At 43.0% G+C, this 25,107-nt stretch overlaps 2 protein-coding genes across 2 annotated transcripts in view; one reads left to right on the forward strand and one right to left on the reverse strand.

Moving 5' to 3' along the window:
• The first annotated feature begins 15,560 nt into the window (after window positions 1–15,560).
• Window positions 15,561–17,386, forward strand: dlx2b (distal-less homeobox 2b). The gene is made up of 3 exons (XM_027024826.2): window positions 15,561–16,071; window positions 16,289–16,473; window positions 16,724–17,386. Exons 1-3 carry the CDS (start codon window positions 15,753–15,755, stop codon window positions 17,042–17,044), a joined length of 825 nt encoding a protein of 274 aa, XP_026880627.1. The 5' UTR covers window positions 15,561–15,752; the 3' UTR covers window positions 17,045–17,386.
• Window positions 17,387–21,074: 3,688 nt separating this feature from the next.
• The window catches only part of metap1d (methionyl aminopeptidase type 1D (mitochondrial)), an 8,158-nt gene continuing 4,125 nt past the window's right edge, over window positions 21,075–25,107 (reverse strand). Inside the window, exons 6-10 of the mRNA XM_027024814.2 lie at window positions 25,008–25,107; window positions 22,718–22,815; window positions 22,430–22,477; window positions 21,834–21,912; window positions 21,075–21,354 (exon numbers count right to left, since the gene is read on the reverse strand). The exon at window positions 25,008–25,107 is cut by the window's right edge and continues 64 nt beyond it. Coding sequence (XP_026880615.2) covers window positions 21,276–21,354; window positions 21,834–21,912; window positions 22,430–22,477; window positions 22,718–22,815; window positions 25,008–25,107 — 404 coding nt within the window. The 3' untranslated portion in view covers window positions 21,075–21,275. The remainder of the gene's footprint in view (window positions 21,355–21,833; window positions 21,913–22,429; window positions 22,478–22,717; window positions 22,816–25,007) is intronic.

Below are 25,107 nucleotides of genomic sequence, written 5' to 3' on the forward strand. Positions count from 1 at the left end.
CGCGCCTTTCACCCGCCCGCAAACTTGTGCGTGCGCTTGCCAAGGGCGCGCCTTTACCTGTCGGAACTTCAAGGTACGAATGTGCTTGCGGCTCACTCCCAAGTTCTTCACACTATGAACTGTTAATTCATGGAAAATAAATAAATGATTATGCTCATATCAAAATGGAAGTCAGTAGAGTGGCTAAAGATCTCGAGAATCCTGAATCGGCTGCTTTTGCCAAGATACCATACTCACGAACTGATTGGATAATAATGCAAATCGATTTAAACAAATACTTTAGAAAGACTGGCTGAAATGGGCAACTGAAATCATGCTGATGCTATTCGGTGTCAGTGGTGTCGGTTCTAGTCATTCTGTTGCTTTGATGAACGTTTAACAGGCTGAGTTAGCACGCGGCGCTGTCCGGGGAAAGGCTCTCACGGGAAAACTGCGGCAACATCAAAAGGTCCGCGCGGCGAAGTGGCACAATCACCGCGTGGCTAATGTCAGTTTCCAGAGAGTTGCGTAGCTGAATAAACAGCTGTTATTGTTTAACTATGTTTTAAGGTGTTCAATCAACATTCCGCTTGGGACACCAGTGTTGAATTATCTGCATGGCAATAACCAGTTCAATAACAATAAAATCGATGATACCAGATAACTACCAAACAAAACACACAAACTAAGTTTGTTTCCCCCTCCTACTAGAGTGCTGGAGAGTGTATGTCAGTCCCAAGTTTACACAACTAGGGTGGAGAAACAATGTGAGCCTTGTGGCCACTTACGAGAATAAATCAACAGTGAGAGAAAGAGGAGCAGCAAGATGCAGAGAACGAGGGAGAGAGAGAGAGAGAGAGTGAGAGAAAAGAGACAGGGATGAATGAACAGGAGTCAACATACTGTACAGGAATGAACAAAGACTAACGCCTACATGTGAACAGTGGGCCAAGCACTGCTCGAGATCACTGGAATCAGAAAGCGGGGCTTTGTCTTGGGTCTGTACTGCCTCTAAATGAAGAATAGTTGCACAGTTTACAAATGGTGGAACAATCATTTAAAGTGATGTTTTTATTTAATGTCTTACTTTAAAAACGCAATAAATAAAGTTATTATTGGTTTGGTTCCACACACACACACACACACACACACACACACAAAGGCACAAAGATACTTGATTTGCATTTTTACAACGGTACACATATCACCCATCTACATCTCTCTCTCAGTTCTGCCAACACCCTGCCCCTTCCTCTCTCAGGTGTGCTGAGCTGTTCCGTCTCTGTGTTGAAACCTTAACCTTCAGGCTATGAGTGTACATTACAGGTTGGGTGCGGCCCTCAATCAAAGCCGGCAAACACCCACACCAGCCTTCTCTCTCTCTCTCTCTCTCTCTCCCTCCCCCCAATTTCTCCCTCTATCTCTCCCCCCGTCCAGCCCTCTCTGTCATTCCTTCCATTTTCTCCTGTCTCTTATCCCCCCCCCACCCTGTCTCAAAGCCAGCAGAGGTCAAATGCTGCCGTAGCACATAAATCTGTCTGCAGAGTGAGATAAATGTCTACGGGTAAGACCCAGGCCATCCTGTTTAATTCAGCCTATCCAAATCTTTTATATTTCTATTCTTTTCTGCCTTTTAGAGCTTTGTGAAAGGACAGGATTTAGTAAACAGCGTATTATCATTTTTATTACACGTCTCTTGCATCACCAGCAACAGATTGTGCATAATGTATAAAAGTGCAAAATTCCCCCTGCACAGAGTGGAGCTTCTCACACCTGCTGCTGCTACAGTATATGGCTGAATACTTTACCAGCTCAGATTTCTAAACGGTAGGTCCGTGAGTGTGAAATAACTCAGCCTTTATTAAGGTGTCAGGGTATTGCCCCAAACCCATTACAGACCCCTCAGCTTTTTCAAGTGTAAAAGCGGCAGTCATCGCAGACAAATGACTAAGACACAGGGTTGGTGTGAGCCTGCACTCAGGGGCCAGCGGGGGAACAGTGATCTCTCTGAGGGGAGTGGTGTGCTGGGAGCTACATGCCCCGGCACTTCAGGTATGAGCACGCCCAGAGCGCAGGGGTGGGAGGGATGAGTCCTACGACGGCCAGAGAGATAGCGAGTCTGCGTAGGGTTGTTATTTTTTTAAATATTGTTCCTCGTTTTGTTGTTTGTTTTCCCTTTTTCCCTTTTAATTCTACATGGAATGACCACTTTCATCACTGTAGAGGTCTGTTGCTCAGTGTTCGACAGCTATAAGCCACAATTCATGGCAATAAAGCCATTTGATATCACGAGTGAGTGTGAGGGAGAGGAAGAGAGAGAGAGAGAGTAGTAGACAGAGTGGGGGAAGAATGTTTTAAATGAATTTGTCTTTGAGGGTCATAAATCAGATCAAATACTAATACATACATACTCACAAAACATGCATATTAAATTGGGGGAGGGGCATCCTCAATAAAATGAATCTTGGGATAGTGACTTATTTCGTAGTGTAACAAATTATACAAAGAGAAAAATGCAGCAGCACTTCAAGGCAGTGAGTAAATAGAGCAGTCACACACTTATTAGTCTTGTCACACACACTTACCAGTCCTCATTTCTCTAGGAGAGTGCTCTGTATTGACTGTATTGACCTGGCCAGTGGGTGGTAAATAGGTATGACTGATGCATGAGGCCTAGGCCTACTGTTACCATGGAAACCAAACCAATTCCAATTTTGTAAAAATCCAGTTTAAAATGTACAGTTGTAAAATGTGCACACAAATGAGCTAAGAGTGATTATACAGGTCTTATTACATCTAATTACAGTTAATGTCTTGTTTAATTTGTTTAATTTGAATTTCAGTTCACTGATTCTATTTTTTCAGTTGTATTTGAGTTGCATTACTGGTGAGTGGTAAAGTGTGTGTGTGTGTGTGTGTGTGTGTGTGTGTGAGTGTGTGTGTGTGTGTGTGTGTGTGTGTGTGTGAGTGTGTGTGTGTGTGTGTGTATGTGTGTGTGAGTGTCAATGTGTGTGTGAGTGTGTGTGTGTGTGTGTGTGAGAGAGAGTGTGTGTGTGTGTGTGTGTGTGTGTGAGAGAGAGAGAGAGAGAGAGAGTGTGTGTGTGTGTGTGTGTGTGTGTGTGTGTGTGTGTGTGTGTGTGTGTGTATGAAGGCATGCTCCCCAGTGTGTTTATAATGAGACAGACTGATTTGTATTGATTTGTCTCTTGTTGTTCTCCCTGTATTGACATCTCTCACTGCAAAGTAAGCACTTCAGGAGCTTTTCCACAAACAAACACAAAAGTGCACCTGAAGAATGTCCCCATGCCCCCCACACACACACCTGTGCAGGTTGTAGTGGACACAGGTTACCAACACTGAAAAGTACTTTTTTTTCTGGTCCTACCCAGAGAGTTTGTATCTAGCTGAGCTTTGTTGCATTAGAACACGCAAGAATGCCACAGAAGTCTTGAAATATTTTTACAGTACTTCAGTCAACTAAAGTTTAGCACTTGAGAAAATCTGACTCCTGACAGCTAAATATAATGTAAGCATGAAGGTTATGATTGACTATGAAGGGATTCTAACACCTTGTGGCAGCCTAATGAAGCTCTTGTGCTGTCCAAAGCTCCTATGCCAAGCTCTGTGTGCGTGTGTGTGTGTGTGTGTGAGAGAGAGAGAGAGAGAGAGAGAGAGAGAGAGAGAGAGAGGGAGATAGACAGACAGAAAGAGACTGAGGAGTGGGGGAGGAAAAAAAGAAAAACTAAAAAAAGAGGGAGGGAGAGAGGGAGGGAGTGATGCATGCAAACTGAGTGCACACATGCTGGCAGCCATGACTGAACACACACACACACACTTTAGAAGACACAGAGGGTCAGTGCCATGGCAACAAGAAACAATACTGCAAGAATGTGTGCTCAGAGTGCACGCTTGGCAAAATGAGGTCTCAAGTGCCTTCAAGACCTTATTGACAAAGGTTCATAAGTGTTTGCCAACAAAAACAAACTCTGACCACAAATGAATAGAAGAAAAGTTAAAATGTGACCATAAAATAATTTCATAAAGGGAAATTACAGATAATCTTGGAACTGCATTGCAGGTGCAATTATAGGAAATCATTACCATTGTGATAATGGTTTGACCTTTCGAGAAGAAGATAGTGTCTGTTTATTTATTTTACACAAAATGCATATATTACATGGACAGTTCCATTGTGGGTACTAAGATTAAAGCAGGTATAAGTTATTTAGCTAGACTGTGGGACTGTTCCATTTTCTGCTTTCCCACTAAAGTAAAACCATAACGGCAAAAGTGTCTGAACAGATGTAAAATCCTAGTTGGAGTGGGAACAGTACCATGGCGACCCCAGAACTACTTCTGATTCACTACCAGGGAACGTACAGTAGGAGCAGAAACATCACCATGGCAACCCCAGAACCACCTGTGATTACAGTCAGCTCTGCTGCAGTACCACAGACCCTAGGAACTGTACTGGGAGGTTCTCAAATGCAACTAATGCCAGAATGGGTGGAGCAGGAATGAGCATTTTTCACATATCCTAATAGCAGATTTCCCAATGGTAAACAAATATGAATATTCCCATGCCAAAGGAGTATCTGTTTTGAATACTCTGGGTGTTCTTGGTAAATATTTATCCATTTAGAATGTATATGTGTTCACACACACACACACACACACACACACACACACACACACACACACACACACACACACACACACACATGCACACACTCCTGTAGATCTAAGGTTATGTGAAAGGGATAGTTATTGGATTGCCCAGCTATCCTGTGCTGGGTAGGTCGTGTGTGTGTGTGTGAGAGAGAGAGAGAGAGAGAACTTCAGCCCCCAATGAGGCTTCCCCAGATGTTCCATACTTCAAACAGAAATCAAGATTTCCTTCCACTTGTTTTTCCAAGGTCAGTGGCCAGGGAGCCATTGTTGTTAAAAATAAAAAGTCTGGAAAAGGCGAGACCATCCCTAGCATTAGTCATTCAGGCTGACATGGGAACACACTCAAACCTGACACCAGTTAACAAACTTTCACACAGAAACGCAACGGGAGGATCCAGCCCAGATCTGGTTTGAGTTATGCTCAAGAGATGTGTCAAAAATAGAGATTATTTGGCTCCCTTTCCAGCACAAAATGACTGGTTGCAGGCATGATTTGTGTTGGCGCAGTGGTTCTGACTGGACGGTTTTACTTCATTAAAAATATGTCAAAAGGCAGAAGTGTAAAAGTAACTCTGGCCAAAGTTCACTGCACAAACCCTGGATGCTGAGCTGGAGCTGAAAAAAGCTGAAAAAAGAAACTGCGCAAACTCCTCCGTGCAGAGTCTAACGACACCCTCTCAGTTCACTTGGTGCAAAGCCTGCATCCTGTATCCGACTCCAATAAATGGTCATTTATGTGCTTTACTGTCAGCCTGTATAAGTGGATGTGAGAGTGAAGGAAAAAGACAAATACATGGTTAAGTGTTAGGTGTCTAAGGACCTAGTTAATCTGCCAGTGCGTTTCTTAAAGATTCATGTGCAGCCCAGTCTTGGCTGTTCAAATCTGTATAAATTCATCATGAGAATAGGTTGGTCAGAATGTCTAATTGCTCTTACTTTGTGTGTGTGTGTGTGTGTGTGTGTGTGTGTGTGTGTGTGTGTGTGTGTGTAAATTCACTAAGATTTCCTCTGTCTCTGTTATTTAGTGGTGGAGGGAGGGATTGCAAGCACACCCACTCACACTCATGCAAACAAACACACACACACACACATACACACACACACACACCCATACACACACACACACACACACACACACACACACACACACACACACACACACACACACACATACACACACACACACACACACACACACACACAAACCCATACACACACACACACACCCATACACACACACACACACCCATACATGCATGTGCTTACTTATTAGATGCATCCTCAGGGCACAAATACCAGCATTCAGCTATGCCCTGCTAGAGCACGTAGAAGAATATGAATCCTGCAAGATTAACACACACACAAATCAAACTTCACCATCTGCACCGTGCACAAACCTTCACGCCTTCAGTCTATTTCATGATTAGAGCACACAGGACTACCTACACTTAGACTCCATGGGCCATCTGATCCAGTTATGCTGTAGTCCATTAGTTTGTGAAGACCCATCCGGCATGTTCAGCTTTTAGGCGCGTAATAAGGCCCTTTATTAATAAACAGTACAACACTGTCTCATGACTGCACTCAAAATGTAAAAAAAATTCCAAAGGCATACAGGCTTAATGGTTTACTGGTTCTACATTAAGACTGTTCACATCATAGAAAAGTCACAGTTGCATGTTTTATGGCAGTCGTGGAACATACAGGACCTGAAAGGCACCAGTGAAGCATGGATGATATGAGATGGGATGGGATTGGATGGGATGGGATGGGATGGGATGGGATGGGATGGGATGGGATGATATGATATGAGATGAGATGGGATGGAATGGGATGAGATGGGATAGGATGGGATGGGATGGGATGATATGATATGATATGAGATGAGATGGGATGGAATGGGATGAGATGGGATGGGATGGGATGGGATGGGATGGGATTGTGCAAAGCACATGCTGATCAGGGCTCCGCCTTTGCTGTGTGGTGTCACATACCTGCTTTCAATCGCACACTGATTTTCACGCGCCCATAAATTCTTACCACTCAGCTGCTCCTTTGTTGCTTAAACAGCTATAAAGGAGTTGTTTATGCCAAAGTTGCTGGCCACAAACTGACAGCTCCATCAAGCCCCCTCAACCACCCACTTTTCACACACACACACACACACACACACACACACACACACACACACACACACACACACACACACACACACGAACATGCACGCATACACACACACACCCACGAACATGCACGCATACACACACACACACACACACACACACTGCCAGAAACACTGCATCCAAACCACTGTGAAGAAAAACAACCTCGCTAGAACGTGAATCACTAAAAGTTACGTTAAAGTTCGTTCACCTTTCGAGATCACATGAACTCTTTCTGCTGTGCGTCAGTCCTCATGTTTCCCTCTGCTCTGACATCGCCACGGTGACAGGAGTTCACACAGCATTCCTGCAGGTTACCTGTCACGATATTTATATGAGCTTATGACACTTCTGCACACTAATGCTGTAAGTTGTACAAAAAAAGAGGCATTATGGGATATACTAGAAGAAAAAAAAAACATAATATGTGTTCAATTAAAAATAATAATATTGGACCTTTGAGTTGTTGGAGCAATGCAGATGGAAAACTTGTAAAAACTGATGTGGAACCAATATGCACAGTTTAACAGAGTAAATCCAGTGGGCTTGTTTTCTTCAGGGAGTGGGTGAATCAAAGTCTTTAAGACAAACTCAAATGGGGACTTATGTAGCAATGCTTGTTCCTATATGGTTCTCCCAATATAGACATAAACACCCTTTAGTTAACGTTGTCTTTCTGCAGTTCAGCCTCATTAACTGCATTATATCCTTTCAAATCATGTGTCAGTGGATTTCCACTGTGTCAAAATTATGTCACTGTGCATTTACTTACAGATTGTACTGTGTGCGCATACATACTCAGAAACATTACTGATGGTGAGGCAGGGCATCTTAGTATCTGTGTGACAGACACAAAATATCTAAAATATAAAAAAATATTATATAAAAGGCCAAAAATATTTTGTACAATGTACAGAAAGCCACTAGAAGACTGCATTCAACTGTGCCTCAAAAAACAACAATACAAATATGCATATTAACTGCTCAGAAACTATTTAAAAAAAACCATCATATGTGGAAATGTAGTTTCTAGTCATTCACTGCCTTATCAATCCTCTAATGAAAGATGAATCTGCCAACGGCAGAAGAATATGGAAGAGGTCAGTGTGGTGGAATTTTGAATAAACAGCAAGTCAGACGTGAGTAAAAGAATAATTTAATAAATAAAATAAAACATACAAAACACAGCTGTGTGAGAGCTAATGCTCTAAAGCGAAAGCTCTAAAGGGGTAGACTGACTCTGTTCCTTATAGCTAAACTTCACTTCCCCCAGGGAGGGGTGCTCGGTCATCCTATTTACCCATTTTCTGCTCCTTATCGCACTAAACACTTTTGCACATATCAGGATGCTCTGTTCCACCAGCACAGACACAGTTTGCTAGTTCCTCTTTATCAGCATTAGTCGCACGACACATGCAAGATCACGAAGCAGCTGATTCAGCAGTCGTTTTGTTCACACAATATACAAAGACAGAATGTGCAGACTAAACTATTCATATAGGATTACATAGAGAGAGGATTAACATGATTATATATGAATCACATGATAATACATGATCGAATAATATTTTCCATCACATCAGTCACAGACGGCGGGGTTTGTGGTCTTTGGTCCTCCGTAAAACACAGTTAAATGAGGGAATGCTGTTTCACACATCTGACATGTTGCAAAACCTATATGATTTATTTATGACTTGCTTATGCATAAGAAATACGCTAGAGATCATACAGCAAAGCACTTGCTAAACTAAAGATAAGAAAACGCAGCCCAGTCCCACTGACTAACTTTTAACATCTATCCCCTGGTGTCTGAAACACACCCGGGCATGGAACATTGTCAAACCACTGTCTGGAACAAAGGTGGTTGAGAAATAGAGGGTGGGGAATAAGCAACAGATGACAGGCACGGATGTACACACCTGTACACGTGCTCATACACACCCTGCTTGCCATAGTCAGAGTGACACACCTTTAAAATCCGTGCCCTCTGGCTACATGTTTATGACACAGAATGATCATGCATCGGTACTGAGTTTGCTGTTAAATTGCTTTGTTTCCATAGAGATGTACAGGGAACGTACACTCTCATGTGCGTGCAGGCATATCAGAACATTCTGTTTGAGCATGTGTCTGAACCTGAAACAGGTGAGACTGTTTCAGGTGAGTCATCCAACATACTCTTCCCATTTGCCACTCACAGCCAATCAATGCTTACTGGGAGGGGCCTGCTTCTGGTTCATTTTTGCCTGCTCTTCCAGGCCTTGGCAGAATGTTTTAGTTACCAAGGAAAAAGAAATTCCAAATTGGCCAATGGACTTCCTAATTCCTTACTACTGAAGTTATTTCAGAACACATCACTGAGGCCATGGTACTCTGAAATGTAACAGCCAAGTAAACACTAACCTGCAAGTCCCAAGTAAATGTAATGGCTTGATTTTCTTTTAACAAAACAATGCTCTAAAGTTTCCATGATTTGTGTAATTTGTTCTAATATAAATTGTTACATTAAGAAATGTCGTGACATTGTAGATGAGGACCAGTAAGCAGTACTCGAGTATGTTACAACTGACGATTCTGAGAACTCTTAGTGAGAAAAATCCCATTACCCTATAGTGGAATATTTGGCAGTAAATCCAAGCCCATCCCAGTCATTAAGGACGTCCCCTGCTGCACCCCCACAATTCCTTGTCCGTTTGTCTTGTATTTGTCCAAAGAGAATGTCATTTCCTCTCTCCTCTATGTTCCAAACAGCTCTCTTGCTATCTCTTCTTTCTCCTTAAAGACACAGTTATAATATTGTTATTCTTTTTGGGAGGATGATGGTCTTCCTCATCCACTCATTTGCCCTCACCTCATGGGAAAATATCAGGAACCATGGTATCCATGGTAACCATGGTATCCATCTTAGCACCAGAGGACAGAGTAAAGTTTACTTTCTGTAAGGTATGGTTTAATATGAGTTGTAAAATTCCCCACGTTGTTTACTATATTTTAGGAGGTGTGTGTGTGTGTGTGTGTGTGTGTGTGTGTGTGTGTGTGTGTGTGTGTGTGTGTGTGTGTGCTGATACCAGCAGTAGTAAGGAATTGTAGTGTAGTGAGGGGAGTTTCCTGCTTCCCAGAAGGCCATAGCCACTTAACAGTTTATCCTTAATTCTTAAATATTGCTTATATATGACCACAGTTCAATCATCTTTAACAGTAAGAGATGAAAGGGTGAATTGTGGTGACCAGAAAACAACTAGCCACAAAGTGTACATAAAACTAATATGACAAAATATATAGAACTGTGTAAATGTGTGGGTGAGTGGGTGAGTTTGTGTGTGTCATATGAGTTTGTGTGAGTTTTTTTCACAGTGTGCAGACTCCTCATTACTGTGAAGAATAACACTTGGGTTCCAGCAAACAATTACAGAGAGTGTGTGTGTGTGTGTGTGTGTGTGTGTGTGTGTGTGTGTGTGTGTGTGTGTGTGTGTGTGTGTGAGAGAGAGAGAGAGAGAGAGAGACAGAGAGAAAGAGAGACAGAGAGAGAGAGAGAGAGAGAGAGAGAGAGAGAGAGAGAGAGAGAGAGAGAGAGGATGATTAAATCAACTGTACCAGAAGTCAAATGAGACACAATCCAGTAAGAGCATTTCTCTTTCAAAATCAATAACAATATCTACAATTCTAAAAAGAAGCTGCCTAGTGCAACCATTCCATTCACACAATGGCACTGTTTACGCCTCGCTGTGCTGATTGGATAACCTTGTTTATCCATATCCAGTAAAACCCATTACACCACTTAGACACAGCCTACACATTCTGGTTCCCTAAAGGCCCATAGTTTAAACCTTGCTGCTGATTACTGCCTGTCTCGGCTGGCCTTGGTGATTGGATGTCATTGGCAAATGTCTGTCCTGGTTTGCTAACGTGTTTTTTCCTACCCTGTCCCACATGCTGTCATGATGGCGGAGATGATGAACCTTTAATGTCACATGCTTACAAAACTAGAATAAAGAAATCTGGATTGGACTAAACACTAGTGTTTAGGAAATTTATGCAAGCATCCAATTAGAGTCGAGCAATCCGGAGTATCCCAGTACCAAGCTGTCACTTGTGCAATGTAGTCCATCCATCATGTGCACACGTCCATCCGATTCTGTTTCACATTACCGTACCGCAACGTGCCAGAAAGCTGCTATGCTGCGCTCAAGCTGGTTACAGCACTGAAGGACGACATTTACAGTGTGAAGTCTGTAGAATGAAATCCAGCAATACTAAAGACCCCGAAGCTGAAACTCACAGTAATGGAATGTGTAACAAGCGCCTGCCACTGTGAAGGCTTAACTGTGAGAGTGCCACGCAGACCCTGAGTGGCGCATCGCATCCCGTGGAAGACATTCCACTTCAGGCAAGGTTCAATTTGCAAACGCTTGTTGACACCTCCTGCAGTCACTGGGTTAAAATGGTAAACGAACCAGACAACATATCAGGGGTTCAACGCAACACAGTTTTTAGCATTTTTGGACGTCCAGGCAGCTGTGACACTGCGACGTTAACGCATGTCAGCAAACAGGCTAATTTGCTGTTTCGGTTCTTCCCGTGTGCTGTGATACTCCGTGGGAAGCCACTGCTACTTCAGAGACTGAAAGCACCGAACCATCAACACAACAGCCAGCAAACCTACACGGTGGCTTTTCTTCTTCCTCCATGAAGCCTAATCTGTCAGCGCAATCTGCACTTATGCTTTTTACTGCTTCCACGGCCCCTGCCCTGGTATTTAAACATCTCTGCGATGTTATGTGACTAATGTTATGAAATTTGTATTTTTTGACATGGGTTTTTTTTTAATCTTGTGCGTACAGTTAATCTTTGCCGTTTGGCTCTCTGTACTGCAGTGATGGCCTGTTAGAACTAGCAAAAAAGACCTTTCTCACTTAATCTCTGTTACCTGTTCCATCATACACCCATCCACTCAGCCATCTACCATACACACACCCTTCCCACCCTGCTGACACACACACACACACACACACACACACACACCTCACTGTTTCCTGTCCCCACCCAGCTTTAAGGATGTTTTTGATAAGTTTCTGCCAGGAGGAGCTCATGCTTACCACACAGCCTCAGTTGCTGCTGTGTGCCAAGCAGATTTCACTGACATTCAGCCTTATGGGTAAATGATCCCTCAGACTTGCTCAACTTTCTGTAGAAGCGCAACTGTGAAAGCCATTTGCTGCAGTAATGTGTTAGCAGAGCAGTGCTACAGTCATACTAGTCTTTTCTGGGTTTCAGTGATCAAACTGCTTCACTTTTCCACGCAAAACTACTGCAGGTGGACTCTGCAAAATCAGCAGGCGATTTAATCATCTTTTTTTTCCCTGTGCGACATTTTGAAAGATGGCACCATGCAAGAGAAGCTCTCTCTTTCTTGTCGACGTTTGAACTTTCCTGATCATGGACAGATTTACATCCATGCATAATGAGACAAGTTAGCAGTTTGAATCAGACCTAAGAAACATGTGCGTGTTCAGATCAGGGCTGGGTTCTGCTGAAGCTTCGTAACGCAATGCTAGAGCAAGTTTTGTACTGAGCAATCTCTTCTTAACGAAGATCTCAGCAGATCAATGACGATCGATGCTTTTGGGAAATGGGACCCATATACTGTATAACAGTGCACCGAAGTTCCATCCTGAGAGAGTGCACACACCTGACCGTGTCCTGGCATGACTGGATATGTCAGGTCGTGCAGGAAACACAGACAGAACCTTTGCCTAAGACTGCAAAAGCCAGCATCAGTATAGTCCAACATGTTTAGTAGAGATCTCAGCATAACCTTAAGGCCTTCAATATAAATGAATGAAATACAGCCTCAAAGCCCAGAGAGGCCCCAGTAAAGCCTGACTGCAGTGGGAACCTGAGAAGGGCGGGGCTTAGCACACCTGGAAACGATATGACTAAACGCACCGACCTGGTCACACAGGCGTGCCAGCCACCCAGCAAAGGCAGAGATGGACAGAGAGATAGAAGGAGAGAGATTAAGACTATGGGGGGTAGGGAGGTGAAAGGAGGCAAAGAGAGAGTATGTTGCTGAAAGGTTACACCCTCACAAGCTAATCTACTTTCCCTTGTCTTGCATACTGTGCATAATACTCACCTGTGGCATGTTACCACTGTCTCTGCTCTCTTATTCGTCAGATAAGAGGCAGGTGGGGAAGGTCATGCTGCTCCTGACTCAGACTCAGACTCAGAGCCTGCCCACCGAGCTACTGACACAATGCACACAGGAAGTCTTGCTCATGACTGGCCGGTGAAACGACTTATTCATCACAGCTCAGCTGCGATCGGTAGGCAACCCCCGCACCAGTCACCCCCTGGGCGTGCACACGAACAGGAAATGGGCCCTTGCCCGCGTGATACCAGCACTGATGTGAATGATGACTCAGTTGTAAAACATACCCCTTAGAAATGGCTTCCAAGGAAATTCACGCTCAAGGTACAATGTCTTTATATTTTTGCATCTGTTTTTGTTTGTGGTAAAGTATCTCTTATTGCTGTGATTGCTGAAATATGGTTAAAAAACTGCATCTGTACCAGAGCAGACAGTAACATATCAATCATACATTGGTACTGTATCTTAATACTGTTAATATGCCACCCCCCACCCCCCACCCCCCACCCCAAAAAAGGAAGATCAAATTATTTCATGTTCATGTTCTTAAAACAGCTACGCTTAAACTCCTGCAGTCCTGACAGACTTTTTTTTTTAAACAGTATTGGCATTTATAATGATGAAAGTCAGGTGTACCCTGGTAGAAGTGAAGATGCAGTAGCTTTGAACTATTCCCGGAATCCACACACAAGTATTAATTTATCTCGGTTGTTTCACTTTATTTGGAAAACTTTGACTGCAACTATCTCCTGTGTGAGGAAGATTGAGGCCTAAATATTGTTCTTGTGTGAACTCATACTGTTCCTTACCACCAATAAACCCCTACTGTAAAATATATAAACCCTGCTATAAGATATATAATTTTGTACCACACAAATATATATACTAGACATATTTGAAAGGAGTCTGAGGAATTGCCACTAGAATGTCCTGACATTTCTCACTTACAAACAAGCATGATGTATACTGCATCAGCAGGTCTGCTGGCTTCACGCTACATAAACTAGAAGTGGCCCGTAAGGGTAGTAACACAGCAGAGACCTTAGAACCGATCTCAGTACAGTTTCGCGATCTGAAACTGAAAAAGGAGAAAGAATGCTTTATGATAGGACAAGATTTTCCTAGTGCGGTTTACAAGAGGAACACTTACCTGGAACTAAATAATAACCAATGGTGCCACCTAATGGGCCGAATGAGTATTTTCATCAAAATAAATAATCAGTTATTGTGTAAATAAATGTAGACATATTCAGCAAGAGTACAAAGTTTCTAAACACGTGCTCAGGACCACACATTTACTTTACGCTGTAGTCTTTTATTTTGATAAAACAGTAAAAATTCGTTAAAATAGCTATTCATAGTAAGCCTTTAACTCCGACAAGACGGAGGCGGAACCGAAATGGTGCAAAAACCACCCCATCCTCAGTATAGCCTCCATATGATTGTTTTTATACGTTGGCACTGATTGTAAAACTAAATAAGATAAAATAGAAAAAAATAAATAAATAGCCGCAAGTCTCTACCAAAAACATATACTGACATGTTTTTCGTGCGGGGCAGAGCAACTGGGACTGCCTAGCCTTCTTGTGGAGTAGTCTGAAATTAGAGCCTAGTCTCTCGGCCGCATTCACTTGACAGAAGACTGAGAGAAAATTGCCCCTTGTTGCGACTGATGGGGCTCTCTGTGAATGCACGGCGCGATTGGCGCGACAGGGTATCAGGTGGCGGCGTAACGTTTTATCCCCGGTATTTACCGGAGCGTAATTGTTGTTTTGCACACCTGAGGGGCTGAGGAGACTGGCGCCGTCTGCGTTTAGTCACAGAAACGTGTTGCACGCTCTTCCACAGACTGCAATGCGCACATTTTACCTGCAGGTGGCGCCCAACGGTTGACCATAGCCAGCTTCAAACAATGCAAAAGAACAAAAAGACTTAAAACGTTTTGTCCACAGACTATAACATTTTCTGTGCAGCCTTTATCCATGAATTACAGTAGCGGTTATAGATTAAGATCATCACCCGGTAGGTGGAACAATCCCATTTCAACATACATTTATAGCTCATAATCCTGTTGTCTTTTGTGTTTAATACGTAAATACAGCCTTATAAATTGTCCCAAACAATGTATGACGTGACATTTATGACATCTTGTTTCTCTTTACTTCCCAAATATATGATGTGATTTTGCTTTCCGTCACAGCATGAGTGTATACCTTTATGGCGAAAGCTCTTAGTCTTCATAAAACATGGAGTAGATGTGATTGCTACAATACAAAATAGACGTTTATAGATCCATAGAATAGGCACATACAGATTACTGTTAAGAGTTTAGCAAAGCTTTTTCGTCTTTATTTTATTATTGTTATTTATTTCTATTGTGGCTCTTTGAAAGATGCTTAAATATGTCCAAAACAAACTTTGTACAAATATCCTGTGGCCTGGAATAAGAATAAAACAGTTTGTGGTACCGCTACCAGAGGAGTTCTTGAGCCTTGTACTGCGACTCTGCCTGCAAATCGATTGGTTCCTATCCCCGCATGACGCCGAGTATATGGCCCGCCCGCCAGCTCCGCGGAGACACAGCCAGCCCCGGAGCGCGGAGCCACCATCAACAGTGACTATGAGGCGTCAGGAAGGACTCAAGTGAACTACCTCTACAGAGTCACACATTCATCGGTGAAATAGCAAGTTGGCTGTACAGAGACCGATTGGATCAACTACATACTAACACAGGAACTCGTTAATTAGTGCAACCCGGTGCTTTGATTCGCCGTAGAGCTCATGCAAAGATGACTGCTGTTCTGGATAGCCTTGGTTCGGATATGCATACAAACCACATTACCTCCAGCAATTTCAACGCCGTGCACAAGTCGCAGGATTCACCCACGTTACCGGTGTCCACCGTGACCGACAGCAGCTTCTACAGTGTCCCTCAGCCCGGTCATTGCGCGGGCACAGCTTACGCGCAATTGGCCTCGTACTCGTATCATCCCGGAGGAATGGGAAGTATTCCCTACAGTCCAAAAGCTTATGACATTGGGTTTGGATCCTCTTACGGCGCGTATGGAACATATGGCCCCAGTTCTTCGCCCACTCCAACAGAGCCAGGTAAGCTGTGCGCTTCGACGTTGCCAAAGAAACGTTTTAGGTTCATTCAAATAATGCATTATCCTTAATACTAGACTCCACGTGTGCATTTGGTTTATATATATATATATATATATATATATATATATATATATATATATATATATATATATATATATATATATATATATATATATATATATATATAAACTGAAATTCCATGTGTGCACTTGGTTAGAGAAAGACGAGAACGAACCGGAGGTACGCATGGTGAACGGAAAGCCAAAGAAAGTCCGGAAACCACGAACCATCTATTCCAGCTTTCAGCTGGCCGCGCTCCAGCGCAGATTCCAGAAAACCCAGTACCTCGCGCTGCCAGAACGCGCCGAACTGGCAGCCTCTTTGGGCCTCACGCAGACTCAGGTTGGAATAAGGCTCCTTCTATTTTCACTGTGTGCATGTACAACCACTAGCCTTGGTTATGTTGTTTGAATAAACCCGACGTCCAGATTTGACCGAACTTCCCTAACTAACCCATAAATAGCATAAAATTGTTTTTCATTTCAGTAATAATCCACCCCCCCCCCCCCACACACACACACACACGTTTGTCAAAAGAACAGCTAAATGCAGCTGTATCTAATATCTGCTACTATGCTTTGAATATTTTCAGGTGAAGATATGGTTTCAGAACCGACGATCAAAGTTCAAAAAGTTATGGAAAAACGGAGAGATTCCCCCGGAGCAGCACATTGCTTCCGGCGACTCTCCGTCGTGCTCTCCCCCTTTGCAGAGCGGCTGGGATTTCCACCAAAATCAACTTCCAAGCGACGGGGACACGAGCACAGAGCAGGTCGTTGGACCGCCGAACACCACCGCGCCATCCTTTTTGAATAACTACCCTTGGTACTCGTCCACGAATACGCAACTACAGCCAAACACGCTTATACAACCCCACCACAATTCGGCTATGAGCGCAGGTGCCATATTCTAACAAAGGACTCGCTGAATCGGATGCACCTGTTAACAGGACAATGTCAGACCGCGTCAAAGGACTTGTAAACAGATACAAGCATGGAGAAAAATGTTTATTTCGAAATGAATATTTTGAATTTGAATTCTGCTGAAATTTTCTTCAAGTTCTTTTTTTTTGTGGAGTTTTGTGGCGCTTACGAGCGCACTTGCAACAAATCGACGCACATTAAATTATTTTTCTATTTATTTATTTGCTTTGTTTCTTTTGGAGTCGCATGTCCATGTGGTGGACAGGACTGTAAATCACATGCCAATTAAAACGGGTAGCCTTTTCGCGTGCATTGTACATTTTCCTACAATATATTAGGCATAGAGAGTAATCTATCATACTGTTTATACAACTTGTACTCGTAATAAAATTAAAAGTAGTTTGATGTTGAACTAGATTTTGTGCGAAAACGATTAACTTCACAACATGATTGCATTACAGAGAACAAATAGCCTGTTATTCGATGAACAGTTAAGTTTGTTGTCTTTTGAATAGAAGTAGACGATTGGTAGGTAAGACTAAACTTAAAAGACTGCGGGAGAAACGTGTAACCAAACCAGTTGTTGTTGAATGGTGAATACTGCTAAAATATTTGTATAACTAACTCCTAACGTAGCCTATTTAAAAAAAAAAAAAAAAAAAAAAAAAAAAGCCTTCATCTTCCATTTTAGTACATGGGGAACTTTGGTCCAACTGCGGCTTTTTCGGTTAATGTGAGATTATTCGGTGTGGAGAATCCGACTGGCAACAGAACTGCGCCTCGGGGCAAGAGGGGGAAACGACTGGCATTCAGCAGGCGCGCCTTGGCATGCGCGAGAAGAGATGCGAGGGCGTTCCGCGTGCGGCTAGGGCTCTTCCCACTCCAGACTTTCTGGAGTCAGCGCGCGCCTCTCCCAGACGTTTTATGAGCGCCACTGAACCAAAGAAAAAATAAAACATAAAACCGCCTCAAGCAGACCGCCTTGGAACATTCTCCCGAAGCCCTTACTTCCAGCTCCAGCTCAGCCTTGGACTATTCTGGTCTGAGGACATGCAGTTCTCAGAGTTTCAGCGTAACGTTTTTATAATAATCCAGTTAATTTTTTTTTTCGGAGACTGAAATAGGCACTGCAATAAGTGGGAACTTCGGGCTCATCTACAGGAAAACGCAAAACCGCGTGTTCAAGTTGACACGTTTTGATTTACAGAGTATAATCGGCCAAGTTTACATGCCTTAAATAACTGTGCAGACATTATCCAGTTTAGGCCTACAGAATTTTAATCATCAATTTTCCCTTGGTTTTTTTGGGGTTTTTTTTTTTATTACAAGTAGGCCTTAATAAATGTATACAATCAAATTAACAAAATACAAGAGGAAATAAGAGAAGATGTCCTTTAATCGATCCGTAATATGTTCACATTTATTCGTTGAGAGTGAACTTTGTACATTATGGGAACGGAAAGTTCATACTTGACGATTTCTTAAAGTTCGTACAGTTTTGTAGAGACCCGCTATAAATCGCTATAAATTGTTTCTGTTTAAATCCCGGGCCAGGTATTTCTTCAACTGTACATTACGTTGTAGTCTACAGTACGTGCAGCACTCATTACTGCAGGTTCTGAGCATTGCACATATTCTTCAAAACTTTTAGCACTGTCAGCTGGTAATGATTGAAACGCCATCCGTTATTTGCCACCACATCATTAAGAGTCCCAGCTAATTGCTTCCGTTTGGAACCCGTGCACTCCGCATCCGCTTGAGTTGTCGTGTAGCTGCTGACATAATTCTGGAGCGTGGGGGAGATATTATACACAATCTGGTCACTGATAACTATCGTGAGAATAAGTGATACGTGGACCGTAATTACTGTATCCTAATAATAAGCACCCATTTTCAATCATATAGCCTTTTGGATTTTGGATATTTTTATACAGAAGTAGAACATTTCGTTGTTTCGTTTGTCAGGATGGTACGAATTCTAAATGATAATTCAGTTCTTTTTCAAGAAAACATTTTCTTTTCTTTTACATTTTACAAATAATCTTTGCTATGATAAAAACAAGATTAACATTTTTTTTTTAAAGAAAGCAACCGAGGAGTAAATATGTGATAAAAGTATTGAAATTTGATAAAATATTGTATTCATCGTTCAGTAGCCTCGTAATTCAGCCATCTCCAGTTACAGATAAATATGCCCATACATTTTTAAAATACCGACATTTACAAATGAGGCAGATAAGATAAGCCTATGTTAACTGCATAAAAGCCTCTAAAATGTATTTTTGAACATAAATGTCCCCTCCGCTTCCAGCCTTTGTGTGAGGTCATGAAGATAACGTGATTTAGTTCTGGATTTGCTAAGAGACCCCCTGCGACCACGCAGACCACACCTGCAAACGTTTTACCACCAAGACAACCATCGCGCCCCTCACCCACCACACACACAAACCTTAAACTGATTTCTCTTGCTCCCTCAACGCCTCCCTTCTCGTTTTTTTCCCCTTTTGTTCCTCTAAAAAGATTCCCCGTGCTCCCGAAATTGCTTATAATTGCGACAGAGAAAAGGAGAATGCACAAAAGGCGAAATGACTGCAATTATGTTTCGACTTAATGGTAAGCGCGAGTCCGGCTCACCGGGCCAGTATCGTCCAGTGCTTCAGAGAGCTTGCGCGAACAGAAAAAAATACAGATCAAATACAGGAGGGAATCGTTCACGTTTCATTAAAATAAATGAAATACGTCACGTTCATATTATTATTATTGTTGTTGTTGTTGTTATTATTATTATTATTATTAACATCATCGGCATTATTATTTATGTATTTATGCATGTATTTATTATTGAGTGAACTTCAGCGTTAAGGAGTGAATACAAATCACACCTTTTGAACAAAATAAAATGCTTCTGAGGCATTTCTGGGTGCTTGTTTCAAAATATCTATTATCATGTTCGTTTTCAGTAGCCCAAATCCACTGCCAATGGAGCAGAGAAAACGTACACTATCGCAGTCTTAACTTCTCAGGCACACAGCGGCCAGGTTCACTGACGTAATCAATAACCTGCATAAAGCGCATTCCATAGGATACAGTCCAGAATACCGTGTGACGCGTGTCCCCATTGAAAACCATGACCTCTCATTCATAACTATCTGTCAGAGTGCGCATATCTGTAGCTATGCTTCTTCTTCTTCTTTTTTTACTATAATTACAAGCACGCACCTTTGTATGACACGCTATTGTACATTTAGGTTTAAGGAATTATGTAAGGCGCAGTAGGCGAAATCCTTCGGCTCTTCTTGGCAGTTGCGCTCCAGTCGCGTCCTGCGCGCACGCCCATCGGCGCGTTCGTGGGCAGCTCGAGCTCTGAACGCGGACATTATGAGCGTGCACGTCGCCGCCGACTAGCTGCAGTCCCAGAGAGATGCATTTCAATCACACACGGCATGTACAACATGCTTGTTATTTGTTATTATTTACCATAGGTTTCTTCTTCGTGATACGTTTGTGCAATCTTATGTGAGTTTACTCTTTACGTCATTTTGTATAAGGTTATTAATACAGCGTCTTAAAAAAACGGTCATCGAAATATTTCTTGGTGGTGGCAAAATCAAAGGCCACAAACTTGGGTCTTAGTTATGTCCTCCGGTCGAACCTGATCATGGATACTACACTGGTAAATCTAGTGAAGCAGACTTAATTATACAGTAAACTCCCGATGCCAGGCATCTCTGTACCGTAAGCCGTGAGCCATAAATAAAATCACCTCTCGGCCGATCTGCGCGCCTAACGACGTTACGCCGCCGTAATCTCATGACGCGGACAGACGCGGAGAGAGCGAGCCTTGTTAATAAGACATAACGACGTTTCACCCGCTCCATTCCCGAGATGATCTCAGTATGAATGACATTACAAGGGCTATCTGAAGGCAGACACTGTCATACAGGAATTGAATAATCTTGGATAATCCCGATCAAACCGCGGAACTCTGTATATCAAGAGTAAAGGGAGTAATGGACCAAGTAAATGGAAGATTATTCAGTTTAATTGATTAAACGAATATGAAGGTCACATTATGTTCTTTAAATTATAAGGCAATGGAAACCGTTACATTCAATTACATTCAACGTTTTTAAAAATTCTTCTTCTTCTTTTCATGTACTAAATTTTAAAAAAAAAAAGCACACACGCGAGCGCACACCTCCTGCCTTGCCGCGTGACCTGTCAGTCTTCGTCTGGCAGTTTGGTCAGAATCTCCACACCGTCAGAGGTGATAACGACCGTGTGCTCAAACTGCGCCGATCTGGAGGTCACACACACACACACACACACAAAGAGGAGTGACTAATATTTAAATAGACTTAGTGATTCATGTTTAAGGAGGAAACAAACACCAACACCTATTTCCCTACATTAGCCTTCAACTCAGTCCACCTTAAAGATGTGAGCCCAACTCAAATGCTGACCAAGCAGTGGTGAAGACTGTTCACACCTGCCAATTGAGCCATCCACCAATTAGCAATTAGGTTGAGGCCTCTCTCCACAGGAACCTGTGCCATTTAAACTAAGCTCTGCTCCGGTCATCACATTGCTGCTGCCCTTCTTCACAAAACTCTGACCCAACTTCTGTCAACAGCCAATAGAAAAGCTTATCCCGCCCCTTCTCAGTGATAACTGGCCACTCAGACTCATTAGCGGCACTGAATGATTAATGTGGCTGGAACTGGAGGGCTGCTATGAGACTGCGGAGCCTGTGTGGGAGTATGGAACGGAACTCAGAACCTTTTGTCGTCTACGGAGACCGCTGTCCATTTGTCGCCGAGGACCCGGAATTCTGAGGTTCCCTCCATTACGATGGGTTCTAGAAAAAAAAAATGCAATGGGAGAGTAAGACCGAAACTGGAAACAGGAAACTGCTGGTTTGGAAAGGCTGGAATGAATCTCTCATTCATACTGGTGGCAAGGCCAGAAATCTCAGCGTAAGTGGATTTTAGTGTTGGAACAGTATTCTGCACAGACTCCAAGAATGACTCTGAATAATGTAAAGTTTACCCCTCTTCCAAACTCATTTTACAAAGTCTACAACGTGCAATACAATTATTTTCAAAATTAAGTAAAAAAACAACATTTAATTAATTGTTAGGATGTCTGTTTCTTAATTTTACAAAACTGTTTCACGTTTAGAGAGTGAGTGTGCCTCTCAAAAAGGTCCGTTTCCCTCTCTTAAGGTTGTTGCAAATAACTCTGGTGGGTTTCAAAAAGTCCTTTATCAGATAAACCATGTAATTCTATTTGTTATTTGTGCTGCGTACTCGTCTGCGAGTGTGCAAACACACACACACACACACACACACACACACACACACACTCACACTCACCTATTGTAAAGGCCATGCCCTCCTCCATCTGTAAGTCATTGTCATTAGCTGTCAAAATGACAAAAGAGTGAAAGAAAGACAAAGATCAAAATTTAAGTCATTTTCTATTTTAATTTCTTTATGGTCATGGTGCAGGACATTCTGCAACCACTGACTGGCATTTCGCCCTTTTTATGACATAAAAATACAGAAAAATAGACGAGAACCAGAGTGACCACTCATGGTCCCACATGGTTAGAACATGATGAGAATGCCCGCAGAGGTCAACGGTGAAAGCTCAGTTCCTACCGTGATGCCATACCTCTGGGTAACCATGGAAATACGACCCGATCCCATGGCCGATGAAGTACGGACAGACGGAAAAGCCGTTGGAGCTGGCAATTTCACTGCAATTCACAAAGACTCAGAAATCAACAGCAGAAAGAACAGGCTCAATTCATGGATCTATCAGCTTTACCACGATGACCTCTTTGTTACCATGGCAGCCCAGGTCAAACTGCCACTGTTTAAAATTACTTTAAATGCCACCAATCTGCTCAGTAGAGAAAAGTTTGGCCAAAAAGGAAGCAGTCAGAAAAGAAAGTGGGCCAATTCACCACGGCGACAGCACTCTGTCAGCCTATCGGTTTCTAATATGAATACAGTGCTTTCGATTCAGAATAATTTGTGGAAATTACACTGTGAGCTAAAGTAAAAGGGCAGACAGAGAGACAGACAGAGAGAGAGAGAGAGAGAGAGAGAGGGAGAGAGAGAGGGAGAGAGAGAGGGAGAGGGAGAGAGAAATAAAAAGGAAACAAAAGTAAAAAGTAAAGGGAAAAAATACATAGTGTGTGTGTGTGTATGTATGTATGTGTGTGCGTGTGTGTGTGAGTGTGTGACAGAGTGTGTATGGGTGTGTGTGAGTGAGTGTTTGTGTACGGGTGTGTGTGTATGTGTGTATGTGAGCGTGTGTGCATGTGTGTGTGTATGGGTGTGTGTGTGAGCGTTTGTGTGAATGCCTGCGTGTGTGTGTGTGTGTGCGCATGTGTGTGAGTAATCTCTGCAGACACTCTGAACTCTGCACATAAAGGGAGAGCAAAATAAAGTAAGTGTAGAAAGTGACAGGGAGTGTGTGAAAGAGAGAGAGAGAGAAACAAGGAGTTAGAAAAAAAAAAACACTACCGAAGGCATAGCTTCCTCAGAGAGAGGCATGTCTAAAGCTGCATGGAAAAATGTGTGCATGTGCGTGCACGCACACACATAAAATCACAGAAAAAAGTGCAGCATATATTAGACCATTCTAAGATATTATGTGTACAGATTAATCTGACCTTTAGGGCCTATATGCAGAGGAAATGACTGGCCCATGGTCTGTAGCAGGGCAGAGGTTTGACTGTGCAGCACGCCACTTAAAACTCACCTTTATGCTTGAAGCAACGTTTATGGAGAACAATGTACTCTATTGGTAAATATTCCCAACGATATTCTCTCTCAATTTTAATAATTTAATAAATATTTTAAAAACAATTTGACATCAGCAGTTACAGGCATGAAAACATCAGCAATTGGTATCACCCGTTGGTTTTCATATCATTTCTGCCCTAAGCGGACCACCATGAAATGAGCAGAGCAATCCTTCAGGCTGAGTGCTCCGTGAAACGTTACGGAAGGAGCTCAGCCTGCCCTCTTTCCAGAAGGCCTCTGTGGCTTTGAGTGTCTCTGCAGGGAGCTGGACCCTGCCTGGCAGACACAGCCTTTCTCCAAGACAGCACTAGCTAGCCTGTAATTTACATCTCACACACAGACACACACACGCACACAGACACACGCGCGCACACAGACACACGCGCGCACACAGACACACGCGCACGTACGCGCAGCGAGACGAGCTAACCTGTAATTTACACCCCATTGCAGGGAGAGAACCCCGGTGCACTCTGGGTAATTGCTTGTTCCGTGCCAGCCCAGAAATACATTAACTCTGTGTAGTGCAGCTCAGAACACAGCAGCCGCAAACGGAGGGTTTGCAGCCTGGGTCTCTCCTCTTCCCTGATTTTTGTTTTTTCCTCTTTCATTGCTTCTTTTATGCGGAGAGTTTTAACACAGGCGGGTGTTGGAGGTGACATCCTCGTTTTTTGAGTCTGGTGCTGTGGGGGGGTGGTGGTGGGGGGGGGGGGGTCGTCATCAACGCAGGAAACAAAGCTTTGAAAGTGCAATCATTTCTGAGGGTGGTAGAGGAAGATTCAATAGATTCAATTCTTCTCCACACACAAAAGAAAGCAACAGAAAAGGGCAGCGCACACTACAGGGTTTGAGCCCAGCTGGAGTGGTACAGTTAATTATAGTGAGCTGTGCTGAGTGTCTGCGTGCATCTCGGAGGAAGTGGATCAGTATTTGACTTCTGACTTTTAAACTAGCGACAAAGTACGAAGAGGATTTGCACTTTTGGCTCTTTCACATTCTCTGCGCATTTTTCTATCCTCGCCCCTTGCTTTTCCTTGCTGGTTTCACACCCCAACTGCACACAAACTAAGACATTTCTAAACACACACATACACAATCACCCAGTAATGCTCTGCCCGCCCCTCTAATGGTGTACCTAATGGTGTTGCCGATGACGCACAGGGCTCGTCCTGGTCCACAGGCTGCGATGGCCCTGTCTCTACACTGCTTTGCCACATCCACCAGCTTCCTGCCTT

Source organism: Electrophorus electricus, chromosome 16 (assembly GCF_013358815.1).
Source record: "Electrophorus electricus isolate fEleEle1 chromosome 16, fEleEle1.pri, whole genome shotgun sequence".
Lineage (NCBI taxonomy): Eukaryota > Metazoa > Chordata > Actinopteri > Gymnotiformes > Gymnotidae > Electrophorus > Electrophorus electricus.

Bases quoted from the DNA above. Each gene is read 5' to 3' on its own strand.
- dlx2b (XM_027024826.2), top strand. From the start codon at position 15,753: ATGACTGCTGTTCTGGATAGCCTTGGTTCGGATATGCATACAAACCAC. The intron at 16,072-16,288 runs GTAAGCTGTGCG...GCACTTGGTTAG, and splicing joins GCCCACTCCAACAGAGCCAG to AGAAAGACGAGAACGAACCG. The intron at 16,474-16,723 runs GTTGGAATAAGG...GAATATTTTCAG, and splicing joins TGGGCCTCACGCAGACTCAG to GTGAAGATATGGTTTCAGAA.